This window comes from Panthera tigris, chromosome A3 (assembly GCF_018350195.1).
Source record: "Panthera tigris isolate Pti1 chromosome A3, P.tigris_Pti1_mat1.1, whole genome shotgun sequence".
Classification (NCBI taxonomy): domain Eukaryota; kingdom Metazoa; phylum Chordata; class Mammalia; order Carnivora; family Felidae; genus Panthera; species Panthera tigris.
In genome coordinates, this window is record NC_056662.1 from 99,346,449 (window position 1) to 99,358,885 (window position 12,437).

At 42.9% G+C, this 12,437-nt stretch overlaps 1 protein-coding gene across 1 annotated transcript; it reads left to right on the plus strand.

Annotated features, from left to right (window-relative positions):
* The first annotated feature begins 5,716 nt into the window (after nt 1–5,716).
* Nucleotides 5,717–12,341, plus strand: MAT2A (methionine adenosyltransferase 2A). The gene is made up of 9 exons (XM_042981871.1): nt 5,717–5,946; nt 7,883–7,960; nt 8,058–8,180; nt 8,591–8,703; nt 8,791–8,934; nt 9,097–9,315; nt 9,540–9,722; nt 9,874–10,007; nt 10,685–12,341. The coding sequence occupies exons 1-9, from the start codon at nt 5,856–5,858 to the stop codon at nt 10,785–10,787; spliced, it is 1,188 nt and encodes a 395-aa protein (XP_042837805.1). The 5' UTR covers nt 5,717–5,855; the 3' UTR covers nt 10,788–12,341.
* Nucleotides 12,342–12,437: the final 96 nt, after the last annotated feature.

Sequence of the window (12,437 nt, forward strand, 5' to 3'; positions counted from 1 at the left end):
TCTGTATCTAAGAGTCTCTTACGGTTTGCCTTCCTGTCTGTTTGAAACTATTGTTTTCCCCTTCCCTTCCCCCATGGTCTTCTGGTAAGTTTCTCAAATTCCAATATGAGTGGAAAACATATGATATCTTTCTCTGCCTGTCGTATTTCACTTATCATAACACCCTCCAGTTCCATCCACGTTGTTGCAAATGGCAAGATTTCATTCTTTCTCATTGCTGAGTAGTATTCCATCATGTATATAAACCACATCTTTATCCATTCATCAGTTAACGGACATTGGGACTCCTTCCATAATTTGGCTATTGTTGAAAGTGCTGCTATAAACATAGGGGTACATGTGCCCCGATGAATCAGCTCTCCTGTATCCTTTGGATAAATTTCTAGTAGTGCTATTGCTGGGTCCCAGGGTAGTTTTATTTTCAATTTTTTGAGGAACCTCTACACTGTTTTCCAGAGTGGCTGCACCAGTTTGCATTCCTACCAACAGTGCAAGAGGGTTTCGTTTCTCTACATCCTCGTCAACATCTGTTGTTTCCTGAGTTGTTAATTCTAACCACTCTGACAGGTGTAAAGTGGTATCTCAATATGGTTTTGATTTGTATTTCCTTGATGATGAGCGATGTTGAGCATCTTTTCATGTGTCTGTTGGCCATCTGGATGTCTTCTTTGGAAAAGTATCTATTCATGTCTTCTGCCCATTTCTTTATCAGATTGTTTGTTTTTCGGGTGTTGAGTTTGGTAAGTTTTTTCATAGATTTTTTTTGTGCTAACTCTTTATCTGATACATCATTTGCAGATATCTTCTCCCATTCCACCGGTTGCCTTTTAGTTTTGTTGATTGTTTCCTTTGCAGTGCAGAAGTTTTTTATCTTGACGAGGTCCCATACTGACAAAATTTTTTTCAAATGGTAACACTCAGCTCTGGCAAGAGAGTTGGGAAATGATATTGTCATACCCTCCTGGTAGGAATGTGAGTTGTGACAGCCATTTGGAAAGTAATCTGGCTGTAACTAATGATATGTAAAAATGCACTTTTCCTTTGTCTCAGCAATTCCACTTTGGGACATCTTTTCCACAAAAATAAAAACATTGGTTCACAAAAGTATATGTACAAATATGTTAGGTTCATCGGCATTGTGCAAAGGGCAAAAATGAGAAATAATTTGAATATCAACCAGTAAAGGTAACAGCTGAATGAACTGAATGGCAGTCATACTATACTATATTTCACTGTTATTAGAAAAATGAATTTGCAGAACCATGTGAATGTACTTAATGCCACAAAACTGTACATTTAAAAATGGTTAAAATTATAAATATGTTTATTTTACTACAATAAAAAAAAGAAAAAAATAGAATGATTTATCTCCACAGTTTCTGGAAAAGTGGCCATGAAAATTTTTAAGAGAAAAATCCATGTTTCACATTACTTTCACATAAGTGACAGGATTGTTTTTCAGAATTTGGCTAATCTTCTGAGCGTTAAGCAGCTGGAGGCTGTTCCAAGAGGGTCTCATTCAGTTCCCCAGTGTGTGCATGTGTGCCTGTTAATAGAAAAAGGTATGAAAGGATACAAACTAAATTTTACCATTAATTATCTCAGGGAGTGTGAAGTATTTATTGTTTGACTTGTAACAAAGAGCGTGAATTTAGAGCTTAGACCTAGGCTCAAGTCCCAGCTTCACTAATGATTTGATATGTGACCTGGGTTACTTAAGTGCTAGCACCTTCATTTGTAGAACAGGAAGAGAAACAGTAACTTCTTCCTTAGTACTGTCATGAGGCATAGATATTAGAACAGTGACCACCACAATTAGATATAAATTATATATAATGTCATCATTATATAATTGTCTTTTTTAGTGTCTTCATTATACCCTATGAGTTCTTCATCCCTCACGACTTTAATTGGGATTGTCAAAGATGTGATTAAGAACTAGGAGAGAAAACGAGAAACAAAAGCAAATTCCAAGAAGCCTAAAAACGAGGGGATTCACGCTGTATTTGTTTCAGATCCCTCTACAGCTAGCTTGTGTCTGAGGCCATCTGAGATGTCTGAGCTTTGGCCCTATAGGACTGGAACAGTTACAGAGACATCTGGTCTAGATTTCTTTCTTCTTGGCCTGTCATCACATAGAAGGTACTCTTAAGATTCATAGCCTCACAGCTTTCTTCTCAATATCTCCACACCTCCTCTATTGCTCTTTGATATACCTAGTGTCATTTTCCTCTTTTCTCCTGCCCAAACACTCCTTACACTGCAAATGCTTTCTCTTAGTTATTGGAACTCTCTTCTTCACTGGGAAACTGATAAGACCTGGAGTTGTTATAGTTGCTATGTGAGTCACAAACATTAGTTTATCCAATCCCAACCTTGCCTCTTTCAAAGACTACTGCCACATTAATATTCTTTGAGAAATCTGGAGCCTTTAGCCAGTGATTAGGTTTTTTCTTGTGCTTTACAACATTTCACATTCAACAAATCTCATTAATATTAAATATGAAATAAACCAATAACTTCTCGGGTTTATTTTACCCTTAAGGGCACTAATGTATGGAATCAGAAATCCCTTCTCAGAGCAGGATGGCAAAGAACTTCCCTGTTAGTAAAGAGCCCTCAATTTTATTATAATGCTTGCAACTAAGATAAAGCTGTAGCTCTTTTCATTGATTTTACATGAGCCCCAAGATTTCCTATTTCCCTATTTCCTTCTGCCATCCCTTATCTTTATTTATTCTTTTTTAATGTCTCCTTTCCTCTCTCCAGCTCTTCTCGTTCCCTCTCCTCAAACATTCCTAATCACCTTCTGTGGGTCAGATAGTAACAAAGCTTGAGCAAAACAGACCACCTTCCCAGTGTCATGGAGCTTACAAATTACAGCAAGAAGTGCTGTAATTTCAAATACCACTTAGTAGGAAACACAGGACCCTGTGAGAAATTAGTGTAGGGGAAGGCTTCATCCAGGAAGTAGTAGCTGAGCTGGGGAGGAAGGATGAGGAGGAGTTAGCCAGGCATCTCCTCCCATTTAGAGCCCGGGGTGGGCAGGGACCAGGAATGTCATAGTACCAGTCCCTGGGTCTGCCTGCCAGAAGGGCTCATAAATATTTGTGGGAGTAAGGGACAATGTGAAAAATATAAAATCAATGAAAATGTCTCTGCCTTGTTTCAAAACTAATCAATTAATGAATGTAACTGTTACTAATTAAAAGAAATCCAAAGTAAAAAGCAGAAAGGAAGAGAAAGTGGCATAAGATGAGCAGCCAAATCACATTCAGGATATATAGGGATTGTAGTTTCTAACCTAACAGCAATTAGAAGCCACTTAAGGGTTATTTTTTACAGATGATGTTTATTTATTTTTTTTATTTTTCAGAGAGAGAGACACGTACAGCGTGAGCAGGGGAGGGGCAGAGAGTGAGGGAGACACAGAATTCGAAGCAGGCTCCAGGCTGTCAGCACAGAGTCTGACGCGGGGCTCGAACTCACGAACCATGAGATCATGACCTGAGCCGAAGTCAGCTGCTCGACTGAGCCACCCAGGTGGCTGATTTACAGCTGATGTTTAAAAAAAGTACCTATTATGTTCTAGATACTGAGCTGAAGACTTAACTTGCATAATTTTATTTAATCCTTGAAGCAATCCTATGATAGTACTATTAGTAAGCCAATTTTACAGACTGAGGACACTGAAATATAGCGGTTGTTTGCACTGCAATGTTACTAAGTGGCAGAGGCTTGACTCCAAAATTCCTCATTCTTAACCACTATATTACACATGCTATGAGCTACAAAGAAAAGTAGGTAAGCAAGTATGAACAGCTGATACTAATCTCCTTGGCAGGAACAACCCCACTGTGGAGTTGGTAGCATAGGGGTATCAGGGTTTAATGAGCTAATCATTAAATTTAACTAATCCCCTTGTTCTGCCTCCATATTAATCAAATAACCTTCTAATTATATTCTGGCTTCCCATATAGATTTTTCTGCTGGGAGATAATACACTGACCAGCCTACACATGCAATTTGTTCCAGTGGGCAATTTTATTACTCATTGTGAGTTAATAAATTGGCATTCTGCTTAAAAATAAAAAAAGATGAAATACACTAAAACAAATTATGAAAGTCTTATACAGTTGCTTTTCAGTAGTTTAAAAATTAAAATAAAAATAACATGTTGTCTCTTTTGTGATTCAAACTTGCTGCCTGCTTTGAGTCACCATGGATGTGGTCAGGAAGTCTAGAGATGATGAGCCCTTTCTTAACCTTCTTTGTCAAAGCCTCTAGCATAGCCCAAGTGCTTCCATTGTTTCCCAGTGGCAAACTCCCACCTTTCCTCCCGCGCTGACAGGATTGTTCCTCAGAATTTAGCTAATTCTCTGAGAGTTAAGCAGCTGGAGGCTGCTCCAAGGGGTCTCATTCATCTCCCCAGGGTAACGTGCATCTAATCCTAGGAGCGGGCAGTTCCCCGAGTAACATCATTAGACCCCATGTTAATGCACTCGGGGCCACCGGGACAGCAGCCCTTGTCAGACCTGCACTGAGTCACAGCCCCTGAACCAGAGGAAGTTGACACTTGCCCTCCTTTCCACTTGTGGGCTCATTCCAAACGGGGACTCCATGAAATCCGTTTCTGACTCCCTACTCCTTGTTGGCTCAAGTTTTGTTCTTTTTTCTTCTCTCCCTAGAATTCCCTTCATGGGCAAAGCTGGGACAAACACAGGTGGATATTTTAAAGTGAAAGCTTCATGAAACGGACCTTATCAAGGTCCATTTCACCTTATCAAGAGATCTGGTTAATCACATACAAGGGCTAAAAAGGGCTTCTCCCCCAAGAAAAATATGAAAAGGACACTCTAAACATCGATTATTTTCCCCTCAAAGACATAGGAAAGTCCGCAAGTGCAAGGTCAGCCTTGTGAGAGGCCTCCTTTCTTGGACAGAGAGAAGGCCAGAGCTGAAGGGCAGGAGCGCGGCCTCCACTGCAAGAGCAACAAAGGGTAAGGGCCTCTTTCAGAAACTTTAGCGCTGGGGTGCAAGTAGGACGGCAATCGTTTGAATCGATGACAGAACTCTCGTTATTCTCCTTTTCGGCCATTTCTAACACTGAGGCATGAACCAATAAATTACTAGCAAGCCTCAGAATTCCAAGTCGGCAGCAGCGCGCGGGGCGCGGATGAATAAGGCCGTGAGAAGAATCGTGCGCTGGTCAGCCAAAATGGCTACTTTCACATGGCTGAGGGCCACTGGCTCCCTGTCACCAGGGCATCTTAAGGCGGGGCGGCCGGAAAGACCCTCAGGCATAGCTTGAGGACAAAACCTCCGCCGATTCTCGCAGTCACCGCTGGGGGACGCGACCTCGCGGCCAGATAGCCCGGTCAACGGTCGGGAGGGAGGTGCCATGTCACAGCAAGGGGAACAGGCCCATAAAGTCCACGTCGCATTTCCTCCCACTCCGAACACGGAAGGGCACGAGGACGCGGTATACTCGCATGTCCACTTTATCCCTCGTTATAAGTGCTTAAGATAACTAAATATTCGCAGGAGGGGCGAATCCGCTTCCTCCCCCTGCCTCGCACAGTGGTTCAGCCCGAGCTCCCGCGTCCGCGAACCGCCCCTTCTGCCTGCCTCCGCGCGAGTGGCGCAGTGGCGCGCGGCGCCGAGGGGCGGGGCCCGGGCCGGGCGCGCGCTGGCGCTGTGTATAAATACTGGGCCGCACCGCCCGCCGCCTCGTTCGCTCCGCGCCGCCCGCCCGAGCAGATTAGAGCGCCGTCCTCTTGTGCATTTCGCAGCCGTCGCCTCGCCGCTCCCTTTTTCCTCAACGCCGCTTAATACTCACCACTACGAACCCCAGAATGAACGGGCAGCTCAACGGTTTTCACGAGGCGTTCATCGAGGAGGGCACGTTCCTCTTCACCTCAGAGTCTGTGGGGGAAGGCCACCCAGGTGAGGTGACGGGCCCTGGAGGGAAGTGAGAGGCGGGGCGTGGGCAGGGCCGGGCCCGGCCGGCCGAGTCCGGCCGGCGACGGTGCCCGTGCTAGGTGCCTTCACCCGCCGGGCGGTGGGAAGAGCGGCGGCCGCGCGCCTTCCTCGTGGCGCCGCCGGTGCCGAGCGCGTGGCCGCCGCTCCCCTCCCCCTTCCTCCCCTGCCCTCTCCTCCCCTCCCTTCCCATCCGGCCGCGCGCCTCGGCATGCGGAAGATTCTAGAAAACGAGAAGGGCGGGGGCCGGGACAGCTGTGCTCTACCCAGGGAGGGCACTATTTCCTCATCTCCGCCCTGCCGTCTGAAAGCCCTCGAGTGGGCGACCGGCCCCGAGTGCTCGCGGCCGGCCCTCGGGAGCGCGCGCCCCGCATTGCAGCCGCAACCACGTGTTTGCCGCATGTGGCATCCGGGCGAGAGGGAGCCGTCGGGCTACCGGAGCGCTCGGGTGTGCGGAGTGGGGGGTCCGTGCCTCGGGACGTCTGCCGAGTCCGTTAATTCTTGCCTTGGGCTATTACGGTACCCAGGAGAATACGGATGTGTCCTTCGGCAGTATATGGCCTTGCCGTCAAGGTGACAGCCGCCAACTAAATATAGCGCGGGTTGGGGAAGGCCTGCCTTATTTGGACCATGTTTGAAAAGGATTGGAAGCGTGAATTAAGTGTAAGCTGCCATTGGGTTGGATTTCCCTTTAAAGTCTTTGGTGCTTTACCGTTGGGCAGGGTTTTACCGAACATCTTCTCTGGGCTTTGTCCACTAGTCCGCCATTATGGAGATCAATTTACACGTGAACGAGTAAAGCTATTTCAAGGAACTTTGAATCTCAGTCTAGTAAAGATGAGTCTTTTGCTCTACTGGTTCTACCTTTTTTTAGGATGACCACAATGATCTGGTAATCTAGTCTAATGGCTTTAAAGATGCATTTCTCTAGTAAGTCTACTGTGCCTATGATGAAATCCCACAAGCAGCCTAGTGATCTAGGAGAGGACAAACCCCAAGAGCCTGATGAGTGAAGGTCAGGTGTTCTGGTGTGGGTTACCCACCTTCCCTCAGTTTTGAGAATTTGACAGGTATTTGGCCCACCTTTTATTAATTTAATACTTTAAGTCAGGCGTTTATACCAGTTTGTAGATTAAGTCTTGAACTTCTGATTTGACTGCAATGTACATTTTGCTTTAATTCCGGATGATTGTAGAAAATTCAGGAAAGTGATCTCTCTGGGAAAGGGATTTCTGTTCTCCCTGTTTTTAATAAATGGTGATACAGTGGGGGAGGAAACAAGGATTCAGAATACATGGGACATTTCCCAGTCTATTCAGCTCATATTCCTGGACTACTCCTTTGGCAAATCAAAAATGTTTCCCTGCTTTGCTTTTGGGTTTGAGGATAAACACTTCAATTTGATTAACTTGAGTTATATGGCTGTTCTGCATAACAGTGGAAATTGTTCTGCCTGGGAACTTAATTTTTCAAAATGTCTGAAATACTTAAGAGATGGAATAGAGTCCTCCTGAGGTGTAAAGTGCATATATCACAATGAATTTAAATATGTTAAACGTGCTGGGTATTCTGGCTAATCTGAATTGGTGAGTTTGTGGTGCAGCTATATTAAGACTATGGTATCAAGTTTTCAAGTAACATGCAGTATTATATCCAGCATTTATTCTTCAGTCAAAAGGTTTCTGGTAAAGCAGTGCTCTATTTAGCAGTTAAGATCTCCATACTTCGAATTGCTGAATCGTATGCTTGAAAATGGTTAAGTTCGTAAATTTGTGTTCTGTAGGTTTCACCACGATTTTTGAAAGAAAGCTTTCCCAAAGGTCTTTACAGCTGTGTTTATAAGGGCATGACAGTGAGATTGTCTATTGACAATGAGACAAATTGAGACAAATTTTTTCCCCAGATAAGATTTGTGACCAGATCAGCGATGCTGTCCTGGATGCCCACCTTCAGCAGGACCCTGATGCCAAAGTGGCTTGTGGTAGGTTCTAAACATTGCTTACCAACTGATGAAAAGGTAATCTCATGGAAATTACTTTGTAAGAGTGGCATTTGATTGTGAATTTCTCTTTTATTAGAAACTGTTGCTAAAACTGGAATGATCCTTCTTGCTGGGGAAATTACGTCCAGAGCTGCTGTTGATTACCAGAAAGTGGTTCGTGAAGCCATTAAACACATTGGATACGATGATTCTTCCAAAGGTGTGTTTTAATGAATTGGCTTTTCTAAGCTCATTTTTCCGGATATTTTCAACACTCTCTAGCTCTTTTACTTTAAAGTTTATTTATTTTGAGAGAGTCTGAGTGCATGCCAACAGGAGGGGGAGCGAAAATCCCAGACAGGCTCCTTGACCTGTCAGTGCAGAGTCTGACGTGGGGCTTGATCCCACATGAGATCTCAGTTAGTGAAAACAAGTACTAATGCAGGTCTTTCCTAAAAGTGAAGTGATGAAACAATAACTTTCAAAACGTGGGGGGATACCTGTATTTGATTTCTATAGCAGTATTTGAAATTTTAAATAACTCTTGTAAATAGAAGGCATGGGTATTGCTATGGTTGTTTTTTTTTTTTTCCCTCCTTCTTCTTAAACAAGACATTGTTTTGTTTGTAGGGTTTGACTACAAGACTTGTAATGTGCTGGTAGCGTTGGAGCAACAGTCACCAGATATTGCTCAAGGTGTTCATCTCGACCGGAATGAGGAAGACATTGGTGCAGGAGACCAGGTAGCTTGGTAGACTCTATTTGCATCTCTTCTAATGTGAAATTGTGAAGCTTGGATTGATCACATTGGTGACTTTTTCCTTTTTTAGGGTTTGATGTTTGGTTATGCCACTGATGAAACTGAGGAATGTATGCCTTTAACTATTGTCTTAGCACACAAGCTCAATGCCAAACTGGCTGAACTACGCCGCAATGGCACTTTGCCTTGGTTACGCCCAGATTCTAAAACTCAAGTAAGTGATGATCATAAAGATAGATTACACGTACTGCTTTGGCACAGAACAGTAATGTTTTTACTAAAGACTAGTATTTATCTTGTATTGTCACTTAGCTTTGCCTTGGTTCTCTATCCTATCTAGTAAACTGATGTTCTGATCATTTGCTTTGCCTTCAAGGTGACTGTGCAGTACATGCAGGATCGAGGTGCTGTGCTTCCCATCAGAGTTCACACAATTGTTATATCTGTTCAGCATGATGAAGAAGTTTGTCTTGATGAGATGAGGGATGCCCTAAAGGAGAAAGTCATCAAAGCTGTTGTACCTGCAAAATACCTTGATGAGGACACAATCTATCATCTGCAGCCAAGTGGCAGATTTGTTATTGGTGGGCCTCAGGTAAGGCCTTGCAGTATCAATTCCATTTACTTTTTTGGATTTTCTGTAATGGTTACTTGCAAATTTGGCTGCTACCACCTTTTTTTCTAGATTTGTTAAGTCTGCATGTGAATTTTCTGAGGGTGTATGTTGAGTGATACAGAAATAGGTATTTAGGAAACTTGATCTAGAACCATTTATTGGAAAGGATTAGGCATAAAGTGACTTGAATTCTTTAATTTCAGGGTGATGCTGGTTTGACTGGCCGGAAGATCATTGTGGACACTTACGGTGGTTGGGGAGCTCATGGAGGAGGTGCCTTTTCAGGAAAGGATTATACCAAGGTGGACCGTTCAGCTGCTTATGCTGCTCGTTGGGTGGCAAAATCCCTTGTTAAAGGAGGTCTGTGCAGAAGGGTTCTTGTGCAGGTATATACTTTCTTAAATAATTGGAGTGATTAGAAGGCATGCTAGTGGGAGGGCTTTTAGTGTAGTTACTTCTGTTTTTTAAATACCAGCGTATTGTACAAATGGGTGGGTCTCTTAGTCACTGACTTTTATGACATTTGAATCCTTTTAGGTCTCTTATGCTATTGGAGTTTCTCATCCATTGTCTATCTCCATTTTCCATTATGGCACCTCTCAGAAGAGTGAGAGAGAGCTATTAGAGATTGTGAAGAAGAATTTTGACCTCCGCCCTGGGGTCATTGTCAGGTAAAGATGGTAAAGCCTATTGTTAGTGAAAAATGAGGGTGTGTGTGTGTGTGTGTGTGTGTGTATTTGAGATCTGTTCAAATCGGAGAAGGTGAAGGTGGGTGTGAAGACTCCTCAAGTGGGGAAACCTTTTAATTCCTAGAATGGTTGATGTTATCTAAGTTGCCTTTCATAAAGGCTTATATTAAGAAAAATCTAAAATTACAGTGTTCCATTGCTTAGATTAACCACCCTAGAAAAAGTCTTTCACGTTTGATATTGGGCTTTGTGCTCATGTTATCTAGGGATGTTTATTTTACTTAAATTAGTACAGATAAGTGGGGATATTTATTCAAGGCCGCTATAAAGAAAATAAACAGGGTTTGGGCATGGGACCTTGGTAAGTATGCCATGATCTCAGATGAGCTTTTTGACACTTGGAATTTCTCAGAATAATGACAAATTTTCATATTTGTTGAGCCAAGGATGGAAAAACAAGAACTGTAGTTACTAATAAGGACTGTGCGAGGAGTTTGGACACCAGGGAAGTAACAAACACTTCTGCCACAAACTTTTTTCCTAGCAAACCCCAGAGAACTGAACTCATTTGCCAGAACTCTTGAAAATGAGTCTTGCTGATTGTTTTGCTTTATTTTAATTGAATGCTACATATTAAGTTACGGACTTGTATATTCCAGGGATCTGGATCTGAAGAAGCCAATTTATCAGAGGACTGCAGCCTATGGCCACTTTGGTAGGGACAGCTTCCCATGGGAAGTGCCCAAAAAGCTTAAATATTGAAAGTGTTAGCCTTTTTTCCCCAGACTTGTTGGCGTAGGCTACAGAGAAGCCTTCAAGCTCTGAGGGAAAGGGCCCTTCTTCCTAAATTTTCCTGTCCTCTTTCAGCTCCTGATCAGTTGCAGTCACTCTAGTCAATGACATGAATTTTAGCTTGTGTGGGGGACTGTAAGTTGGGCTTGCTATTCTGTCCCTAGGTGTTTTGTTCACCATTATAATGAATTTAGTGAGCATAGGTGATCCATGTAACTGCCTAGAAACAAACCAACAACACTGTAGTAAATAATGCTTTGAAATTGAACCTTTGTGCCCTATCACCCAACCTTCTAAAATCCTAATTGCATTGACTTTCCCACCAAATGCTGAAAATGTCCTGTAATGTGCACGTAAAGTATTTGTAGTTCCATTATAGCCTGTCTGGCAATGCCATAGCCCTGTCAGCATGAATTTGTAATGTCTTGAGCTCTATTCAGAATGTGAAGCCTTCCCTTATCTTCCTTATAACTTGATCCATTTCTAATTATGTAGCTCTTTGTCAGGGAGTGTTCCCTATCCAATCATTCTTGCATGTAACGCAAGTTCCAGTTGGAGCTCTAGCCTGACGTTAAAAAAAAAAAAAAAAAAAGGCAGTTACCATTAAACCATCTCCCTGGTGCTTATGCTCTTAATTGCCATCTCTTAAATAGCACCAAATCAAAATCTCTCCACTTTTCAGCTGTCTTTTGGAGGACGTACGTAATAAGGTTTTTATTTAGTAAACCAATCCTATGCATGGTTTCAGCACTAGCCAAACCACCAACTCCTAGCTCTAGAAAAACAGGCACTTGGCACCCTTGTGATGTCATACAGAGAAGTCACAGGGCAGTACCTGAGGGTCTGTAGGTTGCACACTTTGGTACCAGATAACTTTTTTTTTTTCTTTATAAGAAAGACTGAGTACTCCACACTGCACAATAATTCCTCCCAGGGTTTTAACTTTGTTTTATTTTCAAAACCAGGTCCAATGAGCTTTCTGAACAGCTGGTGTAGCTACAGAGAAACCAGCTTCCTTCAGAGAGCAGTGCTTTTGGCGGGGAGGAGGAAATCCCTTCATACTTGAACATTTTCTAATTGCTTATTTATTGTATTCTGGGGTATGGCGTAAGTACAGAGAAGCCATCACCTCAGATGGCAGCTTTTAAAAGTTTTTTTTTTTTTGTTTTGTTTTTTTTGTTTTTTTTTTTTTTTTCCTCAACACCATGATTCCTTTAACAACATGTTTCCAGCATTCCCAGGTAGGCCAAGGTGTCCTACAGAAAAACCTTGGGTTAGACCTACAGGGGGTCTGGCTGGTGTTAATAGAAGGGAGGGCAGAGCTGGTGCGGCTGGCCATGGAGAAAGCTGACTTGGCTGGTGTGGTACAGAGAAGCCAGCTTGTTTACATGCTTATTCCATGACTGCTTGCCCTAAGCAGAAAGTGCCTTTCAGGATCTATTTTTGGAGGTTTATTACGTATGTCTGGTTCTCAATTCCAACAGTTTAATGAAGATCTAAATAAAATGCTAGGTTCTACCTTAATTGTGTCCATTATTCTTTGGTTTGAATATGACCTGAGAACATACTCCTTATCCCTGAATAATTGTAATCCTTCCCATGGTTCAGGGAAATCATCTC